This window comes from Sapajus apella, unplaced genomic scaffold (genome assembly GCF_009761245.1).
Source record: "Sapajus apella isolate SASKATOON/1434 unplaced genomic scaffold, GSC_monkey_1.0 scaffold67, whole genome shotgun sequence".
In the NCBI taxonomy this organism is placed as follows: domain Eukaryota; kingdom Metazoa; phylum Chordata; class Mammalia; order Primates; family Cebidae; genus Sapajus; species Sapajus apella.
Genome location: NW_022437007.1, coordinates 6,444,824 through 6,467,667, shown reverse-complemented (window position 1 = coordinate 6,467,667; position 22,844 = coordinate 6,444,824). Strand labels below are relative to the sequence as shown.

The window sequence follows — 22,844 nt, the reverse complement described above, 5'->3', positions numbered from 1 at the left end:
CAGCCTTGAATCCCCAGGATGAAGCCTATTGATCGCGATGGATAAGCTTTTTGATGTGCTGTTGCAATCAGTTTGCCAGTATTTTATTGAAGATTTTTGCATCTACATTCACCATGAATATTGACCTGAAATTTTCTTTTTTGTTGATTCTTTGCTGGGTTTTGGTATCAGGATGATGTTGGTCTCATAAAATGATTTGGGAAGAATTCCCTCTTTTTGGATTATTTGAAATAGTTTCAGAAGGAGTGGTACCAGCTCCTCTTTGTACGTCTGGTAGAATTCGGCTGTGAACTCATCTGCACCAGGGCTTTTTTTGGTTGGTAGGCTGTTAATTGCTGCCTCAACTTCAGCCCTTGTTATTGGTCTATTCCTGGTTTCAACTTCTTCCTGGTTTAGTCTTGGAAGGGTGCAAGTGTCCAGGAATTTATCCATTTCTTCCAGGTTTACTAGTTTCTATGCATAGAGTTGTTTGTAGTAATCTCTGATGGTAGTTTGTATTTCTGTGGAATCGGTGGTGAGATCCCCTTTATCGTTTTTTATTGCACCTATTGATTATTTTCTCTTTTCTTTTTTATTAATCTGGCTAATGGTCTGTCTATTTTGTTGATCTTTTCAAACACCAGCTCCTGGATTTATTGATTTTTTTGAAGGGTTTTTGTGTCTCTATCTCCTTCAGTTCTGCTCTGATCTTAGTTATTTCTTGTCTTCTGCTAGCTTTTGAGTTTTTTTTTATCTTGCTCCTCTAGCTCTTTCAATTTTTATGATAGGGTATCAATTTTAGATCTTTCCTCGCTTCTCATGTGGGCATTTATTGCTATAAATTTCCCTCTAGACACTACTTTAAATGTGTCCCAGAGATTCTGGTATGTTGTGTATTCATTCTTGTCAGTTTCTAATATCTTTATTTTTACCTTCATTTCATTGTTTATCCAGTCAGCATTCAGGAGTCAGTTTTTCAGTTTCCATGTAGTTGTGCCATCCTGAATTAATTTCTTAATCCTGAGTTCTAATATGATTGCACTGTGGTCTGAGAGATTGTTTTTTATGATTTCCATTCTTTTCCATTTGCTGAGGAGTGATTTACTTCCAATTATGTGGTCAATTTTAGAGTAGGTCAATGTGGTGCTGAGAAGAATGTATTCTGTGGATTTCGGGTGGAGAGTTCTGTAAATGACTGTTAGGCCCACTTCATCCAGATCTGATTTCAAGTCCTGGATATTCTTGTTAATTTTCTGTCTCATTGATCTGTCTAATATTGACAGTGGAGTGTTAAAGTCTCCTTGAAGGTCATTAAGAGCTTACTTTATGTATCTGGGTGCTCCTGTATTGGGTGCATATATTTTTAGGATCATTAGCTCTTCTTGTTGCATTGATCCTTTTATCGTTTATGTAACGTCCTTCTTTATCTCTTTTGATCTTTGTTGGTTTAAAGCCCACTTTAGCAGAGACTAGGATTGCAACTCCTGCTTTTTTTTGCTCTCCATTTGCTTGGTAAATCTTCCTCCACCCCTTTATTTTGAGCCTATGTGTGTCCTTGCACATGAGATGGGTTTCCTGAATACAGCACACTAATGGGTCTTGACATTTTATCCAATTTGCCAGTCTGTGTCTTTTAATTGGGATACTTAGGCCATTTACATTTAACATTAATATCATTGTGTGAATTTGATTCTGCCATTTTGATGCTTAGCTGGTTGTTTTGCCCATCAGGTAATGTAGTTTCTTCATCGTGTTGATGGTCTTTACCATTTGATGTTTTTGGAGTAGCTGGTACTGGTTGTTCCTTTCCATATTTAGTGCGTCTTTCAGGAGCTCTTGTAATGCTGGCCTGGTTGTGATGAAATCTCTCAGCATTTACTTGTCCATAAAGGATTTTATTTCTCCTTCGCTTCTGAAGCATAGTTTGGCTGGATATGAAATTCTAGGTTGAAAGTTCTTTTCTTTAAGGATGTTGAATATTGCCCCACTCTCTTCTGGCTTGTATGGTTTCTACTGAGAGATCTGCTGTGAGTCTGATGGGCTACCCTTTGTAGGTAACCCAACCTTTCTCTCTGGCTGCCCTTAGCATTTTTTCCTTCATTTCAACCCTGGTGAATCTCATGATTATGTGCCTTGGGGTTGCTCTTCTTGAGGAATATCTTTGTGGTTCTCTGTATTTCCTGGACTTGGATGTTGGCCTGCCTTGCTAAGTTGGGGAAGTTCTCCTGTATAATATCCTGCAGAGTGTTTTCCAGCTTGGATTTGTTCTCCCCGTCATAATCAGATACACCTATCAAATGTAGATTAGGTCTTTTCACATAATCTCATATTTCTTGGAGGCTTTGCTCATTTTTTTTCACTTTTTTCTCTAATCTTGCCTTCTCATTTTACTTCATTGAGTTGATCTTCGATCTCTGATATCCTTTCTTCTGCTTGGTCAATTTGGCTATTGAATGTTGTATATGCTTTGTGAAATTCTCGTGTTGTATTTTTCACCTCCATCAAGTCATTTATGTTCTTCTCTAAGCTGGTTATTCTAGTTAGCATTTTGTCTAACCTTTCTTCCAGGTTTTTAGTTTCTTTGCATTGGGTTAGAACATGGTCATTTAGCTCAGAGAAGTTTGTTATTACCCACCTTCTGAAGTCTGCTTCTGTCAATTCATCGGACTCATTCTACTTCCAGCTTTGTTACCTTGCTGGTGAGGAGTTATGATCCCTTGGACGAGGAGAGGCATTCTGATTTTGGTGTTTTCATCCTTTTTGCACTGGTTTCTTCCCATCTTCATGGATTTATCTACCTGTGGTCTTTGTAGTTGGTGGCTTCTGGATCAGGTCTCTGAGCGAACATCCTTTTTGTTAATATTGAAGCTATTTCTGTTTTTCAGTTTTCCTTCTAACAATCGGCCCCTTTACTGCAGGACTGCTGGAGGTCCCTTCCAGACCATGCTTGCTTGTGAATCACCGACAGGGACTGCAGAACAGCAAGTCTTGCTGCCAGTTTTTTCTTCTGTTATCTTCATCCCAGAAGGGTACCTGCCAAATGTCAGCCAGAGCTCTCCTTTATGAGGTGCCTCTTTGGATATACAGGGGTCAGGGAGCTGCTTGAGGAGACAGTCTGTCCCTTATCAATTTCAGGTGCTGTGCTGGGAGCTCTGTTGTTCCATTTAGAGCTGCTGGGCAGGTACGTTTAAGTCTACTGCAGCAGAACTCATAACTGCCTCTTTTCCCAGGTGCTCTGTCCTGGGAAGGTGGGGCTTTATTTGTAAGTTCCTGATGTGCTGCTGCCTTTTATCAGAGATGCCCTGCTCAGCAAGGAGGTAGTCTAGTCACAGTCTGCCAGCAGAGGAGTTGCTGAGCTGCCATGGGCCCTGCCCAGCTGCTGTGTAAACTTCCTTGTGGTTTTGTTTACAGAGGTACAATTAGAAGTGCCTCGGTAATGGCGGACTGCCTTTCCCCCACAGAGCTCGACCGTCCTGGGTCCAGCTGCACTTGCTGCGAAAGTCAGAGCATTTCAGATTGCTGGTCTTTGTGGGTGTGGGACCCGCCAAGCCAGATCACCTGGCTCCCTGCTTTCAGCCCCCTTTTTTTTAGCTGAATAGGTGGCCCTGTCTCCCAGGCATTCCGAGCACCAGTTGAAACGGCTGCCCAGATTTGTGTGAGTTTTTGTGCAGAAACCCACAGCTACAGCTATAACAGCCATGCTGGAAACTCGTGCTGCTTTTCGCCTGGGAACCTCCTGGTCTGTGGGTGGTAAAAACTGTGGGAGTGGTGCAGTATCTGAACTGGAGTGCTGGAGTGGATGGAAAAGCCCCGGACAGCCTCTCTTGGGTATGGAGAGGTATCCTTCAGGGATTGCACTTTCCGGGTAAGGCAGCACCCTACCCTGCCTCGGCTTGCCTTTCCTGGGATACACCCACTGTGCCACCAGTCCCATTGAGATGCACCTGGTACCTCATTTGGAAATGCAGAGAGAACTCACACTCTGCGCTGGTCTCACTGGGAACTGCACTCCAAAGCTGTTCCTATGCAACCATCTTACTCTACCTCTGACAGGTCTTCCTCAATGTTCACCTTAAGAGAAAAATATAATGATCTTTCACCAGCCCACCATTAAGAAAGTGAAGAATTTTTGTCCATGTGTTTTCAAATTCATTCTCTACCTAAAATAGCAAATCACTGTGGGCGGAAGCCTCTGAGCATGTTGTCTTGGAGACTTGATTCCATTTTCACATCTGCCTTGTGAATTGGGTTTATTTTGCCCTTGAGTGGTATCTGGCATGCTAGCTTCCCTTCGGAACTCAAAATCCACACTGGCCCATGTGATGTTTACCTGTTATTTAGGTCAACTTTGTGACTAACTTATGTTGTCATATGGTGAATTGTTCGGTTTAGATACTCTGTACTTAAATCACACTAACTAAAAAATATCTCAGGATTCCTTGTTTTATTTCTATAACAATATATATTGGTTCTTATTTTGGTTTTATAATAGAGAAACCTGATAAATGAATATATATCTGACATTTTTAACAATAAGAGGTGGAAATAGAGTGGGATCAGAAGAAAAATTAACCCACTATATTCAAAGAAATGTTCTGCATACCCAGATAGTATGCAGAAATGTTCTGCAGACCCAGATAAAATAGAAATTCTAATGAAAATGACTTTTCAAAATTTCATTCTGAGCATTTATCAGTTAAAGGAGAAGAAATTTTCATAATTAGGCCTGACACAAAACTTCAAGAGTATATGGACTTATTCTGTTTTCTGATTTTTGGAGACTGAAGAATTTTTCTGTAGCATCACTTGATTTAAGGGAGCTAGACTACAAATCTAAGTATCAAAATTTGGATTTATGTAATGCAGTGGCTTAGCATTTTTGCACAATAGACATTGAATTAATTCTCTTTTTTGAACTAACTCCCATACTAATGTGGATGAATTAATTTCTGAATGATCACTTTGTTCCACATAACAAAATGATCAAAATAGTCTAATTGCTTCAAAATTTCTAATTGGTTATTAAAGGTCTATACCTTTAGACCTCCAGGCAATGCAGTTTATTCCTTCGTAGATAATTATAATACTATAAAAAAACAAACAAATACATGATAAATGAGAACCATTCATTACCTACTACATGATTGGGTCTACAGCATGTCAGGTTCCGGTGCATAATAATTTTTTTTAAGAGACAGGGTCTCACCCTGTCACTCAGGAGACAGTGCAGTGGTATTATCATAGTTCACTGCAGCCTCAAATTCCTGGGCTCTGAAGTGGGAGGATTCTCCCATCTCAGACTCCCAGGTAGCTAGGACTACAGCCATGTGCCACCATACCTGGCTATTTTTTTTTTTATTTTTTTTTTGGAGATAGGATCTCACTATATTGCCCTGCCTGGCTGGTCTCAAACTCCTGGTTTCAAATGATCCTCTTGCTTGGCCTCCCAAAGCTCTGGGATTATGGGCATAAGCCACTTTGCCTAGCCTATAATAAATTTATAATAACATTTAACAATCAAAGTTAGGTTTTCTTGCATGTTGAAGAAATAGGGTACTTTTTCAGTCAAAATTTCTAATTAACTGAAAGTTCACTCATATTGATTTCTTTCTTATTGCTCCTAAAATTTATAGCAAATTACATATAAACTTTCAGGACACTCTAAAGAGCAATGGTGACCTGCACTCAGAACAAGAAGGCAGCCTCGAAGTTCTTACTTTATCATTCCCACAATCTGGGGCAAGTACACGTAGAAGTGGAAAACTTCACATGGGTGCAAAGATGCAATAGCTTGTACTCTGGTACCCATTTCCTTTGACCTCCAGTTAATTCAAGGTCATATTTTCAGTATTACTGAACTATGCGAGCCTAAATTCTTGTCTTGACATGTCAATCTAATTTATATTCTTCTAGTCCTGATTATTTTTATTTATGTTTTTCTCTTTTGCCACTTTTACTCCTTATAAACTTCCCCAAACAGTTTTTGGAACAAGGCTTGGATATCAAATTAATGAGATCACAATTGACTTGGTTGACAGATATGTGATTAGCGTAGAATATGGTTTGGGATATTAAAAACACCATACACTTTTAGGTTGGTTAGCACTGTGTTGAGCACTTAACAAGTTTAAAGAATTATAGCAAGAAATGTATTAAAAGTCTGTCTTCTACATTTCTGATTCATGAGGACTTTACTGTGGGTTAATATTTTATTTCTAGAAAATTCAAATAGTTAGCTTTGACTATTATACATTCACCTTTATAACTAGAATTTCTAAATACAAACCAGCCTAATTGTACATAAATTTAATAGAAACATGAAGTGACATGATATACAGCTTCACTAAATTATTTTATAATGTTTACCTTTTTCAGTTTTTTGAAATTTTTAATTGTCATCGAATACATATAACATAAAATGTAGCATCTTTTTGTGTCTACATTTTTAAGTCTAAATTCAGAGACATTAAGTATGTCTATATTGTTACACTACCATCACCATCATCCACCCACAGAATTCTTTTTGTCTTGCAAAATTGAAACTCTGCTTCATTTTTTTTTCTTTTTAATAATCCTTTTCACAGGTACCTGCAAAACAATAAGATTACATCCATCTCCATCTATGCTTTCAGAGGACTGAAAAGCCTCACTAAACTGTAAGTACCAGTGTGAATTAATTTGCCCGTTCTAAGATAGTCTGACAGCCTAGACTGTTCCAATCCAATCTAGCCTCCCTGTCCATGTCAGTGCCAAGGAGCCATGTATGTGGTGCTAAAGGGGCAGTAGAGCACCGCGGCTAAGAGCGTGGGATTGTGAGTTAGACAGGCTTCAGTACGAGTCCTGATTGCCTTACTTGCTAGGTGTGTGACCTTCAGCAATTTAGATTCCTTTCTCTTTTTTTTTGTGACGAAGTCTCACTCTGTCACCCAGGTTGGAGTGCACTGGTGTGATCTCAGTTCACCACAACCTCCACCTCCTGGGTTCAAGCAATTCTCTGCCTCAGCCTCCTGAGTAGCTGGGATTACAGGTGCCCACCATCACACCCAGATAATTTTTTTTTTTTTGTATTTTTAGTAGAGATGGGGTTTCACCATTTTGGCCAGGCTAGTTTTGAACTCCTAACCTCATGATCCACCCGCCTTGGCCTCTGATAGTGCTGGGATTACAAGTGCGAGCCACTGCATCCAGCCAATTTATATTCCTTTCTAAGCATTAGTTGCCTTTACTATAAAATACAAATTATAATAGTTCCTGCCTCAGGGATGTTGTAAGAAACAAGAAACTCCATGGGAAGCATTAGGCAGACTGTGCCTGACACATACTAAGAATTCAATATATATTCACCATGGTGACAGGAGTGATGACTGAATGAATTTAGACAAAGTAAAAGCCTGGTGTATTTTTAGTAGAGATGGGGTTCAAAGTAGCCTGATGCAGCCAGGCAGGGTGGCTCATGCCTACAATCCCAGCACTTTGGGGGACTAAGGGATGAAGATTCCTTGAGCCCAGAGGTTTGAGGCAGCAGCGTGCTAGGATTGCCCTACTGCACTCCAACATCAAGCATGAGCCATAGACCAAGACCCTGTCTCTGAGGGGAAAAAAAAAAAAAAAGACTAGTGATGATATTTGTGAAGAAGAAGAAAAAACCCAAAGACTTGCCTAGTTATTCAATTACTATTTTTCACTAATCGCAGTTTAAAAAATGCATGAATACTGTAAGATTAAAGAAATAAAGCTTTTTGTGGTAAAATATACGCAATATAAAATTCACCATTTAACCACTTTTAAGTAGACCGTTCAGTGACATTAAGTACATTCACATTATTATGCAACCATCGTCACCATCCACCTCCAAAACTTTTTCATCCTCCCCAACTGAAACTTCATATTTGTTATAAATAATTCTTCATATCTGTCTCTCCCTGTTTCCCCCTCTCTCAAACCCCTGACAATCATCATTCTACTTTCTGTACTTATTAATTAACTACTCTAAGTACTTCATACAAGGAGAATCATAAAATATTTAGTTTCTTGTGTCTGGCTTATGTCACTTAGCACAATGTCATTAATGTTCATGTTGTAGCATGTATCAGAATTTCCTTTTTTAGGGCTGAATCATATTCCATTGTATTTATAGACCACATTTTGTTTAACTGTTTGGCTGTCGTGAATAATGTTGTGAATAACTGTTGGCTGTCATGAGTAATGCTGCCATCAACACAGGAATACAAATATCTGTTTAAGTCTCCACTTTCACTTTCATTTCTTCTGGGTATATACCCAGAAGTGGAAGGGCTGAGTCAGATGGTAACTCTTTGATTTTTAAGGGACTGCTATTTGATGTTTTTGATTTTTTTTTCCTTTTTCTGAGACGGAGTCTCACTCTGTTGCCAGCCTGGAGTGCTGTGACGTGATCCTGACTCACTACAACCTCGGCCTCTCAGGTTCAAGCAATTCTCCTGCCTCAGCCTCCTGAGTAGCTGGGACTACAGCCACGTGCGACCACACCAGGCTAATTTTTTTTTCTTTTTTTTTTTTTGTATTTTAGTAGAGACGGGTTTCATCTTGTTGGCCAGGATGGTCCCTATCTCCTGACCTCATGATCCACCCACCTCGGCTTCCCAAAGTGCTGGGATTATAGGAATGAGGCACCGTGCCTGGTCTGATTTTGATTTTTTTAAGGGACTGCCATACTGTTTTCCACAGCAGCTGCACCATTTGACTTTCCAACTAGTGATGTGCAGGAGTTCCAATTTCTCCACATCCTCACCAACGCTTGCTTTCTCATCTCATTTGTTTGTTTTGACAATAGCTGTCCTAATGGGTGTGAAGTGGTATTTCATGGTGCTTTAAAAAAAAAAAAAAAAAAAAACAACAACAAGCTTTCTCAAAGTTCCATTTTATTGAGTTCTGCAATGCAGCACTCTAGAAGTAACTGAAAAGAAATAGAACCAAAAATCACATAAATAAATAACTCTCTTTATTTCCATTTATGTCCCCTTGTTTTCTTTATCCTGTTCTCTATCCTAACCCAAGAAACCCGTTCCAGTCAGATTTTTAGCTTCTTGACTCAATCATAATTTGGGATTGAGTCAAGAAGAGCACCTAATAATTCACCAGCAAAATGGAAGAAGACTGCAGGAGACTCGAAGCCTTAACACTAATCACTTTAGCCACGCCCTCTCCCCTTCTGCCCCATCCCTGATCTTTGTGTCTTAGCAAGTACCCAGCATCAATATTGGAGTCACTCTCATCAGGCTCCTGACTGTCTTCTTTCCGCATACCTTTGCAAAATTTACTAAACACCATCTGTTTGGCTTAACGTTCACTGGATGTGGAGGAAGCTCTTGAAAGGCAGTACAGAACTGGAGCGTAAACTTTAAAGTGTTCTCCATCTCTTTTCATAGCTTTTCTATAGCACCAGATTATTGTTGACTGTTAAAGATGCCACACATTTCTAGTTAAATAATCATTAGAAATATGCTGATTTATGGATCTAAATAATCATTAGATCCATAACTATTCATTAACCCTCAAAGAGTCCAAGTATTTTAGATAGACACCATGAGGGCATAGAAAGATAAATCAGCCTTGTTCTTTTTAAGTAGTTATGCCTTGGGGTTTCGGGTAGATCACTGAGCTGCCACTGGGGAAAGGCAGGACTCCTGTTCTCTAGAACTTTATCATCTAAGATGGGAAAACAATGCCAATATATATACAACATTAGAGAACCATTTTTTAAAAGTACTTAAGTTCCAAACCTGTGTTCCTGAAACCAAAACTGCTATGAAAGTTCACTGAAAGAAATGATTATCTCAGGTCCAAAGCAGTAAAGGATGGCTCTGAAAAATAAAGAGGACTGGGCTAAACAGATAGGCATAGGGAGAAATAGTGGATCAAATGCATTTTACCAGGAGGGTTTTTATATAAGAGAACCCTCTGAGGTTGTAAGTCATTTCTTACCCCTTACTGTGCCCACCTGGCCTCCAGGTTTGCAAAGGAGGGAAGAAAGAGGCTCTATCATGGGATGCCGTTGCTCACTACCCCTAAGCAAAAGTCAGATCTGGCAAGGGAGAACAGATTCTGGCAGGAGAAATTTTACAGGATGTTTACTCAAGATATGAAAGAGTGAAGAGAGAGGAATGTTACAGGATGTTTACTCATGATATTGAAGAGTGAAGAAGAGAGAGAAATCAGTGTGAATCATCTATCAGTGGAAGCAAAACTTGAACTCTTACTTGCATATGAATCATAAGCAGAAAAAAAAAGGAAAGAGGAAAGAAATTGGAGTAAGAGGCTTGAGCAGAGATACTGTTATAAAACATAATATGTGCTGAACATTACAACCATAGGAAATAGATAGTGATATTATCCCCATTTTAGAGTTGGGGAAGCTGAGTCTTACAGGAATTCATTACTTGCTCAAGGTCACTGTTAATAATTGTTAATATCAAACTGTTTGGTGACAGATTTAGTGCAGTGAATTGCTACACTAAAGCAATTGAGACAGGAGTGAACACAGCAAGAAGACATCAACACAATAGAACAGAGAGTTATTTCACTTTGCAGAAGAGTGGGAGGTAAAGATGTGCAAGACAGAGTCAAACTCTTCAGCAAGGCATGCAATACCCTTTTGTCCAGAGCAGGCCCCTGCCTGCCTCCTAGGTTTATCTCCTGTCTCTCCTCATAGCCTCTTCATGGTGAGTTCCCACTGAATTACCTGGTGATTTCTTAACTTGTCGCTCTCTCATACCTCTTGCTTTTGCATAAGCTTTTTCCTCTGCCTAGAATAGCTCCGGCCCATTCTTTGCTTTGTGAATTGCATGTTTTCATCCGAGACCCTTCTCAATTGTGCCTCTGCTTAGTAAAGCCTTCTCCTGTCTCCTCAATCCTCCACACTCTGCAGTCCCCATCCCTCGCAAAGCTGGGTGTTTTCTCCTCTGCAGTGGCAGAGCCACCATGCATTAGACACTTCCCTCTGCATTCCGTGACATTACAAAGTAATCTGTTCACAGGCTGTGGCCTCTCTAGACTCAAAGCCTCTTAAAGAAAGGGATGGCATGCTTAGCACAGCACCATGGAGTAAGTATTCAAAATAGGTTAATGAATACATGAATAGATGAATGGACTGATTAATTATGAGGAAATTTAAAACTAGATATGATAAGGTAATGATAGCAGTTCTTAGAGAGTCAAAGGCAGGGAAGTCTCATGATGAGAATGCTATATAAAAAATTTTAAGATGGATGATTATTGTTTTTACTTTCCTTATTGTAAGATATCAAAAAGATACAAATTTATTGCAGTGATTTCTCCTTTTCCAGGTATCTCAGTCATAACAGAATAACCTTCCTGAAGCCAGGTGTTTTTGAAGATCTTCACAGACTAGAATGGCTGTATGTTTAATTTACGTGGCATTTTATAGCACTACATTTTAAGTTCTAAAGATATATAAATGAATTAATTTTTTTCTTCTGGCTGGCAGGATAATTGAAGATAATCACCTCAGTCAAATTTCCCCACCAACATTTTATGGACTAAATTCTCTTATTCTCTTGTAAGTACTAAACTAATGCAAATATTTCAATCAAAGGAAAATACATGAATAAAAATTAATGCTTAAATTTAATAGCATTAAATTTGAGATGGTGAAAACCCCAAAAAAGCCTTTCCATTAAAAAAAAATACTTTTCTTCATCATATTTTATAAGGCTATTTATAGTTACAACAATTTTAAGAGAGTTTCTGTCTTCTAGACTATCAACCCATAAAAACTGAATACATTCTCACTCTCACATTTTTTCACAATATTCTTAAGCACATCATTACCATTCTATACAGGCAGACCTCAAGGATGTTGTGGGTTTGGTTCCAGACCACTGTAATAAAGCAAATGTCACAATAAAGCAAGTCACGCAAATTTTTTTGGCTGCCCAGTGCACATATGAAATTATATTTACACTATACGGTAGTTAATTAAGTGTGCAATCATGTTATGTCTAAAAATGTGTATACCATAATTTTAAAATACTTTCTTGCTCAAAAGTGCTAACAGTCACCTGAGTTTTCAGCGAGTCATAATCTTCTTCTGGTGGAGGGTCTCATGTTGATGTTGACGACTGCTGACTAACCAGACTTGTGGCTGCTGAAGGCTGGGGTGGCTGTGGCAATTTCTTAAATTAAGATAACAATGAAGTTTGCCTTGTTGATTGACTCCTAATTTCATGACTGATTTCTCTATGGTATGAAATGCTGTTTGCTAGCATTTTACCCATAAGAAAAGTTCTTCCAAAACTGAAGTCAATACTCTCAAATCCTGCCATTGCTTTATCAAGTAAATTGTGTAATATTCTAAATACTCTGTTGTCATTTCAACAGTGTTCGCAGCATCTTTACTAGGAGTAAATTCCATCTCAAGAAGCCACTTTCTTTGTTCATCCATAAGAAGCAACTTCTCATCCGTTCAAGTTTTCTCATGAGACTGCAGCAATTCAGTCACATCTTCAGGCTCCATTTCCAATTCTAGCTCTCTTGCTATTTCCACCACATCTACAGTTACTTCTTCCACTGATGTCTTGAACCCTTCAAATTCACTCATCAGAGTTGGAATCAACTTCTTCCAAACTCCTGTTAATATGACTATTTTGACCTTGCTTCTATGAATCACAAGTGTTCTTAATGACATCTAGAATGATGAATGCTTTCTAGATGGTTTTTAATTGACTTTGCCCAAATTCATTGGAGAAATCACTATCTATGGCATCTATAGCCTTACAAAATGTATTTTTTAAATAATAAGGCTTGAATGTTAAAATTGCTTTGTGATCCATGGGCTACAGAACAGATGTAGCTTTAGCAGGCATGAAAACAACATGAATCTATTTGTATATCTTCATCAGAGTTCTTGGGTGACCAGGTGCATTGTCAGTGAGCAGTATATCTTGAAAGGAAATCTTTTTTCTCTGAGCAGTAGGTCTCAAGAGTGGGCTTAAAATATTTAGTAAATCATGCTGTAAATAGATGTGCTGTCATCCAGGCTTTGCTGTTCCACTGACAGAGGTTTAGCATAATTCTTGAGAGCCTTAGGATTTTTGGCATGGTAAATGAGCAGTGACTTACACTTAAAGTCACCAGCTGCTTTTGCCCCTAACAAGAGAGTCAGCTTGTCCTTTGAAGGTTTGAAGCCAGCCATTGACTTCTCTTCTCTAGCTATAAAGTCTTGTGAGGTATCTTCTTTCGATAGAAGGTTGTTTCATCTACAGTGAAAATCTGTTGTTTAGTGGAACCGCCTTCATCAATGATCTTAGCTAGATCTTCTGGATAACTTGCTGCAGCTTCTCCATTAGCACTTCCTGCTTCACCCTGCAATTCTGTGTTATAGAGACAGCTTCTTTCCTTTCCTCATGAACCAACATCTGCTAGCTTCAAACTTTTTTTTCTGCAGCTCCCGCACCTCTCTCAGCCTTCATAGAATGAAGTAGACTTAGGTCTTGCTCTGGATTGGGCTTTAGCTTAAAGGAATGTTGAGGCTGGTTTGATCTTCTATCCAGATCCCTAAAACTTTTTCCATCAGCATTAAGGCTGTCTCACTTTCCTATCATTTGTGTGTTCATTGGAGTAGGACTTCTAATTTCCTTCAAGAATTTTCCATTGCATTCACAATTTGGCTAACTGATGCATGAGGCCTGGTTTTTTACTTATATTTCAAAATGCCTTTCTTACTACGCTTCATCATTTCTAGCTTTTGATTTAAGTTGAGAAAGTATATGAGCAGTATATCTTGAAAGGAAATTTTCTTTTTCTGAGTGGTAGTTCTCAAGAGTGGACTTAAAATACTTGGTAAACCATTCTGTAAACAGACATGCTGTCATCCAGGCTTTGCTGTTCCATTATACAGCACAGGCAGAGTAGATTTAGCATAATTCTTGAGGGCCCATAATTCTTATGGGACACTTTCTTTCATTTGAACAATTAGAGACCACTGTAAGGTTATTAACTGGCTTAATCTCAATATTGTGGTGTTTCAGGGAATAAAAAGGCCCGAGAAAAGAGAGAGAGAAGGGGGAATTGCTGGTTGGTGGAGTGATCAGAACACACACAGCACTTATAGATTAAGATGGCTGTCTTGGCCAGGTGCAGTAGCTCACACCTATAATCCCAGCACTTTGGGAGGCCAAGGCAGGCGAATGATCTGAGGTCAGGAGTTCGACACCAGCCTGACCAACATGATGAAACCCTGCCTCTATTAAAAATACAAAATTAGCTGAGCGTAGTGGTACATGCCTCAGGAGTCTGAGACGGAGAATCGCTTGAACCTGGGAGGCAGATGTTGCAGTGAGCTGAGATCACGCCATTGCACTCCAGCCTGGGCAGCAAGAGTGAAACTCCATCTCAAAAATAAATAAATAAATAAAAAGACTGCTGTCTTATACGGGCATGGTTTGTGATGCCACAACTGTGATAGTAACCTCAAAGATGACTGATCACAGATCACCACAAACAATACAATGATAAGAAGTTTTATGGCTGGGCAGGGTGGCTCATGTCTGTAATCTCATGCTTTGGGAGATCAAGGAGAGAGGACAGCTTGAGGCCAGGGGTTTGAAACCAACCTGGGCAATATAGCAAGACCCCATCACTACCAAAACAACATTTGTTTTTAGTTAGCAGAGCATGGTGGTGCATGCCTGCAGTCCCAGCTGCTCAGGGGGCTGAAATAGGAGGATCACCTGAGCCCAGTAGTTTGAGGCTGCAGTGCACCACGATCACACCACTGCACTTCAGCCTGGAAAACAAGGCAAGACCCCGACTCAAATGCAATATCTGCGAAGTGTAATAAAGCAAAACACAATAAAACAAGGTGGGCCAGGTGCAGTGGCTCATGCTTCTAATCCCAGTCCTTTGGGAGGCCAAGGTGGGTAGATCATCTGAGGTCAGAAGTTCAAGACTACCCTAGCCAAAATGGTGAAACCCCGTATCTACTAAAAATACAAAAATTAGCCAGGCGTGGTGGTTCATGCCTGTAATCCCAGCTACTTGGGAGGCTGAGGCAGAAGAATCACTTGAACTCAGAAGGCAGAGGTTGCAGTGCACCAAGATCGCACCACTGCACTCCAGCCTGGGCAACAGAGTGAGACTCCATCTCAGAGAAAAACAATTAGAGGGGAAAGACAACTAATGTAGTGGATTTTTGTGGTTTCATAAGAGTAATAATAATAATACCATGTTTGAACCAAGATGAAAAGAGAACCAGAAAAATGTTACTTGTTTGTCTTTTCCTTTTTCAGAGTCCTGATGAATAATGTCCTCACCCATTTACCTGATAAGCCTCTCTGTCAACACATGCCAAGACTACACTGGCTGTAAGCAATTGTGTCTTTATTTTTAAAGAACTCAACTAAATTTTCTGTTTTTACCTAATTCATTTCAGATATAAGATTGTTTTAGGGTTTTTTTTTTTCAATGATAAGGTTTTTAGTATCATATCACTTTTCCTCAAACTGCTTTAACATGATTTTTATGTTAAACATATACATAATCTAAACTAACTTCTCTAAACTCTCAGCAACAGAAAACATCTCAAAAAAACAAAAAAACAAAATGTGTATATATATAAATATATATATATATGTGCTGGAGGCAGGAAGAAGAAAGACAGAGGGAATGTCACAGCATCTATATATAACATCTCCCACTTTCCCTGCTGATATACTCACCTACTAATTTTGCACAGAAAGACTAAGTCGTTTTAATTTCACTCTTAAATTCTGAATAATAAGAATATGATATTTAGCATTTATTTTTAAAAAGCTAGTCATGATGAAATATGTTCCATGGAATATTTTACACAGTGGCTTTTCTCATAGTAATAAATATCACTCTACCATTCAGAACTCAACTATCCAGTAAATTTGCCTGTTTAGAATACAGGTGAAAAATAAGAGGAAGAAATAAACAAAAGAACTAATAACAAGTTCAATCAACAAACTGCATATGCAGTATCGTGTGAAAACTCCCTCTGTCTCTTATTTTATAGGAAATCTCACAAACTGGTTGTTTTATTTCTAAGCTCATAGCAAACCAGAAATGTCAAAGTAAAAGGAAGAGGAAAAGTTAGAGTCAGAAGCATTGATTGTAGTCAGAAGTAACAACTGTCAACTTGATAAAAAAGCATAAGTGAGAAATGCTTTAAAAAGCAAAGACAGTACTTCAAGCTGTACTAATTTGCAACCTCTTAGAAAAAAAGCACACATCCTGAAGAGTTACCAAAAGTCCAGTAGGCATTTTAGTATGACAGTACAATACTGTATTATACATTGAAAACAAGCTAACGCCATAAAGTAAAGGGCAAATTAAGTTCAATGTCTTTCATTAAAATTGAATTTTGATTCAAATAAATACATTAGCATCTATTACAGGCTCAGAAATCCCAACTTTGTAATGAAGCACAATTGAACAATACTTACATAATTAGCAATTAAATGTGTGCATGGCTGGGCACAGTGGCTCATGCCTGTAATCCTAGCATTTTAGGAGGCCGAGCAGGAGTTCGAGACCAGCCTGGCCAATATGGTGAAACCACGGCTCTACTAAAAATACAAAAATTAGCCGACTATGTCGGCAGGCACCTGTAGTCAGAGCTGCTCCAGAGGCTGAGGCAGGAGAATCACTTGAACCTGGGAGGCAGAGATTGCAGTAAGCCGAGACCCCACCACTGCACTCCAGCCTAGGTGACAGAGCGAGACTCCATCTGAAAAAAAAAGTGTGCATTTAGACCAGATGCAACTGTGCGCAGTATTATGTACAGGCAATAGTAAACCTTGCCTTTGTTTTTCAAAAGGCAGGAAAATATACAATATACTTCAGGTAAAAATCAAAATGACTAAGACTTATTTCTAAAAAAATAGACTTTTAAAAATTTTGCCACTAGTTTTCATATGTAAATTCTAGCTATCCAAAACAACTTATTTCACATGAATTCCTGATCGTGAATATTATCCTGATTTTAATGCTAGTAATAATAATGTTTTGCTTTATAATTATTCACCTTTTTAAAAACAAATCATACTATCTTTACCTTGCATGAACTTTCATTTAGCACAGTATGAACTAGAAAATCTGGCCGATTTCTTGGCCAAACATCATTTTAACACTGATTTAGGGGGAAAATACATACAAAATAAAGAGTCAGATTACAGCCCAGGAAATTATGCTGTAAACGCCACAATAAAAGTTGTAAAATTCAAAAAGAAAGAAATATAAGTAATAAGTAAGCTTAAGGACAGATATGGCAATAGCCAAAGGTGAACTAAAAGTCAAGAAATAAATTTTTCTTTTGAGATGAAATTAAGTAAGTTTATTAGCCAAAAGAGCCAAAATGAAAAGCATGAAAATATAAAAGACAATGGGTATACATAATAGTGCAAAATTCTAAAAGACATGGAAAAGAATGAAAAATAAAAAGTGATGTCTCTCTCTCTCTCTCTGTCTCTCTCTCACTCTCTCTCTCTCACACACACAGACACACACACACACACACACACACACACACACAGAGCAGTGAAAATGAATGAAAAATCGATACTTCAGTCAACATGACTCAACTTCAAGAACATATGAACTACTCAAGAAAAAGTAACAGAAGACTACATATATTACAATTCCATTCCTAGAATATTGTGATTAGGATATAGAAAGCCACAAGGCAACAGTACTCCCTCTCTACCAATAAGAAAGAGCTTTACAATCCACAAAGTCATAATTTTCTGGGGCCCATCAGTAGGCTACAGTCATAAGGTAGCCAAATAAAAGGAATTCTAAGAGGCAACAAGGAGCGGTGGGACATACATGCTATTTCACCTTTGGCAGAGCACAGGATGAAGAGTTGGCTGGCATGAAAGCAGGTACAAAGAAAACTGCTGAAACTTTAATAAACTTGTAAGGTTAAGTATGGGCTAGTATAGCGCTTTAGAAGAACTGGTAACCCCATATGCAGTTATGGGGTTACTCCAAGAAAAACTAGGAGTAGGTAAGGAAACCAGACAAAGCCCTCATTGGTAGCACACAGACACAAAACTCCACCTTCTTCTCTAACCTCATCCCTCTCAGGGAACAAAAGCATTAAGCCTTTGGGAGTGGGACAGAAAACCTTCCTGCACCCAGGGACCATGCAAAGATCCATTGCTTTCCACAGAAGGAACAGAAACTAGAGCATTCTGCCCTAGGGTACCGGCACAAAAAACCTCCAGCCCAGGTTCTTGCACTGATCAAAGCAGTGGGTAGGGCCCACTTAGATCATGGCAGGAAATGCTCTTATGAGAGTTTGGCTTCTGGGGAAGGGGGAATAGCAAGGCCAAGACAGTCCCATCCCCAAAAGGATTAGGAAAAATAAGTTCATCGTCAAATTATAAAGCAATCAATAGAACCAGAACCAGCAATAACTCAAATTTTATAACTTCCAAACAGAGACATTAAAATACTTATAAGTTAAATAATATAGTGGAAAGATGGATAATATGCATGAACATAAGGGAAATATCAGCAAAAAGATGGAAACTGCAAAAGAGAAACAAAAAAATATTTCAACAGCCTTAGCAGCAGCCTGAACACACAGCTAAGGAAAAAGTCAGTGACCTTGAAGATAGGTCATAGAAAGCTTTCAAATTGAAATGAAAAGAAAAAAGAGACAAAGATAAAGGCAAAACAGAGAATCCAAAAGCTTCGGGATAATATAATTGTCTAACAAATGTGTAAATCGAATCACAGAAAAAGAATAAAGGAAGAACAAGACAGAAGACATCGCTGGAGAAATAATAGCCAAGAATTTTCTTTAGTTAACATAATACAACAAACCAGAAATCTAAGAACCTCAGAAAAATCCATGCAGAAGTCAAGAAAAACTAGATAAAGTATAGTCAAACTGCTGAAAATCAAAGATAAAGTATCTTAAAGCAATCAGAGAAAATAGAAACATTATACACTGTAAAACAAAGACAAGAAACAACACTAACTTTTTTTAAAAAGCCAGAAGGACTACGGTAATATTGGGGAAAAAGATTTCAGAACAAGGACTATCACCAGGGATAAAGAGGGATATCATATAATAACAAAAAGATCAATTAAGCAAAAAGATACACTAATCCTAAATGAGTAAATAGTTCCAAAATACATAAAGTGAAAACAATAGAACTGTAAAGAGAAATAGCTAAAAGTCAAAGGATATCATTTAAAGCTGACAAATCTTTGGCCAAGCATGGTGGCTCACACCTATAATCCCAACATTTTGGGAGGCGAAGGCAGGAGGATCCTTTGAACTCAGGAGTTTGAGACCAGCCTGGGCAACATAGTGAGACCCTCTCTATATTAAAACACATTTCAAAAAATTAACTGAGCATGGTAGTGTCTGTCTGTAGGCAGTCCCAGCTATTCAGGAGGCTGAAGTGGGAGGATAGCGTGAGCCTGAGAGATCAAGGCTGGAATGAGCTGATTGTGCCACTCCACTCCAGCCGGGGAAACAGAAGGAGGCCTATCTCTGGAAAAAACAACAACTAACAAATCCACAGATTAGGTAGACAGTGGTATTCCCAAGGTGAACACTAATAAAAAGCATGTAATTAACCAATATTATATGGTCAAAGACAGGCGGAGGAGCAGAGAGGAAAGACAATGTACGTTAATTTTATCGTTTCTTAGTATTGTCAAAAGAAAGAAGGTGTAGTTCATTGAGTAAAGTTACAAAGATTACCAATAGAATATACAAACTTTTCTAATTATCATAAGAAATACATTTTTTAAACATCATTAAGTAAAATATTTCACAAAAAAATCATGAGGTGAAAGTTTTTTAAACCTATGTAATCATATAATAATATTTTTAAATAACAGACTAAGGCCAACTACATTAGTCATATCAATAAATATAAATAGGCTAAATTCACCTATCAAAAGAAAAAAGACTGAGAAAGAAGACCTGAAAAGACATTTCTCAAAAAATACTTATGAATGGCCAACAGGCATATGCAAAAATTTTCAGCATTACTAATCATCAGAGAAATGCAAATCAGAACCACAATGAGATATCGCTTCACACCTGTGAGAATGACTATTAATAAAAAGACAAGAGATAGGAAGTGTTGACAGAATATGGAGAAAGAAATCCTTGTGCATTGTGGATGAGAATGTAAATTAGTATAGTGGTTATGGAAAACATATGGACCTTCCTCTAAAAATTAAAAATAGGGCTGGGCGCCTTGGCTCATGCCTGTAATCCCAGCACTTTGGGAGGCCAAGGCAGGCAGATCACTTGAGGTCAGCAAATCGAGACCAGCCTGATCAACATGGTGCAACCCCATCTCTACTAAAAGTACAATTATTAGCTGGGCGTGGTGGTGGATGCCTATAATCCCAGCCACACAAGAGGCTAGACAGGAGAATCACTTGAACCCGGGAGGCAGGGGTTGCAGTGGAGCCGAGATCATGCCACTGCACTCCAACCTGGGCAACAGAGCGAGACTCCGTCTCAAAAGAAAATAAAACAAAAACAGAACTACTGTATGATCCAGCAGTCCCACTTCTGGGTATATATCCAAAGGAAATTCCGTTAGTATATCACAGAGATATCTGCGCTTACATGTTCATTGCAACATTAGTCACAATAGCCCAGATATGAATCAACCTTAGTGTCCATCAACAGATGAATGGATGAAGAAAATGTAGATATACACAATGGAATAGTAGTCAGTCTTCAAAAAGGAGCTCCTCTCATTTTTGATAACACGTACGAACTTAGAGGACATTATGCTGAGTGAAATAAGCCAGAGACAGAAAGAAAAATACTGCATAATCTCATTTATACGTGGAGGTTTTTTTTTAGTTGAACACATAGAAACAGAAAGTAGAATCATGGCTATGGGGCAGGCAGGGGGAATAAGGAGATGTAGATTCAAGGGTACAAAATTACAGTTATGAGATGAATAAGTATACAGATCTAATGAATGGCATAAGGACTGTATCAATAATACCGTATTGTATAGTGGAAATTTGCTAACAGGATAGAGTTTAGGCACTCTTATCATAAAAAAAAAAAATTATGTAAGGTGATGGGTATGTTAATTTTCTTGATTGTAGTAATCATTTTACTATGTACTGTATATCAAAACAGGCTATACCTCTTAAAAATATACAATTTTTAAAAGTATGTCATGTAATTGCAAATGAAAGAAAGCAAGTATCATATATATTATCTAAGCACGTGGAATTCTGGCTGATGTGCATTAAACAACACAATGACATTTTAATGCTATAACTGCAATTTCCAATAAAAGATATTACATTATGAGTGTACACACACCAAAGAAACTAATTCAGCAACCAAAACAAAAGAAAATTTAGACATACGTAAGCAGTAAGAGATAATCCACCACTTCTCAGTCCATAGATCAAGTAGAACCAAAATAAATAAATAACAGAATTAATAAGTTAATTTTAATCAGTGGGTATCAAATTGCAATGCCCCTTCTCAGTAACAGAACAGCTTTCTTTGGGACAACAATGTAACCAGCTAAAATATTACATTCCCAGACTTCCCTGCATCCACATATAGCATGTGTCTAAGTTCTGACTAAGGAGGTAGAAGTAGTATAGAGCAGAACTTCAGGAAAATCTCCTTAAGGAGAAGGATGCAGGTCCTTTCTTTTCCGTCTTTATCCAGGAAAAAAAAAACGAATATGATGGCTTGAGCTTTAGCAACATCTTGTGGCATGAAGACAAGGGCATGTGATCAGTGAATGTGAAAGATCCTGGGTTTCCATCATTCTCAGCAAACTAACACAAGGACAGAAAACCAAACACTGCATGTTCTCACTCATAGGTGGGAGCTGAACAATGAGAACACATGGACACAGGGAAGGGAACACCACTGGGGCCTGTCGAGGGCAGGCAGGCCAGGGGAGGGATAGCATTAGATGAAATACCTAATGTAGATGATGGGTTGAAGGGTGCAGCAAACAACCATGACACATGTTTGCCTACGTAACAAACCTGCACGTTCTGCACGTGTACCCCAGAACTCAAAGTATGATAAAAAAAAAAAAAAGAAAAGAAAGAAAGAAAGAAAGTTCCTGAGTTTCTAACAACTTTGTAAAACAACCATATCAGCCCTGAACTGCCCAACTCTAGCTTTTTTTTCTTGGGGGAAAAAACACCAACATCTCTGTGTATTCTTGCTATTATAGATGGGTCTCTGTTACATGTACCTGCACTTAATCCTAATAGATATAAACTTGAAAGCAAAGAATGCCCAAAGAACATTCACCAAAATTGACCATATATTTTAGGACATACACATACACAAACCAAACTCAAGAAAACAGATGGAGGGATTAGCCTAAAACAGAAGGGTCACCTCTTCCTCTGAGAAGGAGACCAGGTGCATTTACAGGTAAGTTTACAGAAGCTGGGCAGCAAGTCAAGGGCTTTTCCCTTCTTCATCACCTCAATTTTCTCTGTTAAATAGGAGCCAGAAATGTTTAAAAGGTAGAGGAGGAAGTAGACAGAGGGCAAGATCTGCATGTTTTGAATGCCACTAAGGGACAAGTTGAGGGAAAATAGACAAGATTGTAAGTTTTGTCTTTTTTTATCGTTGTTATTCAGATTGAAGAACTATCAAAGTTTTCATTTGTATGCAGTTCTATCCGGTATAAAGGGAAAAACAAAATGGTTAGGTTCAGAGGCTCATTAGTTAGGAAGAGTGGTAGTTTAAACACAGAAGAAAAAAAAACCCCACCCCCTTGTTAACTCCATTAAAGCTTGGAGCTAGGGAGCAAGAAACAGATTTTTTGTTGTTACTTTGATTTTGTTGTTGTTGT

At 38.4% G+C, this 22,844-nt stretch overlaps 1 protein-coding gene across 1 annotated transcript in view; it reads left to right on the top strand.

Annotated features, from left to right (window-relative positions):
• Positions 1-22,844, top strand: part of RXFP1 (relaxin family peptide receptor 1) — a 155,879-nt gene that overhangs the window by 97,169 nt on the left and 35,866 nt on the right. Inside the window, exons 6-9 of the mRNA XM_032248564.1 lie at positions 6,564-6,635; positions 11,304-11,375; positions 11,465-11,536; positions 15,267-15,341. Coding sequence (XP_032104455.1) covers positions 6,564-6,635; positions 11,304-11,375; positions 11,465-11,536; positions 15,267-15,341 — 291 coding nt within the window. The remainder of the gene's footprint in view (positions 1-6,563; positions 6,636-11,303; positions 11,376-11,464; positions 11,537-15,266; positions 15,342-22,844) is intronic.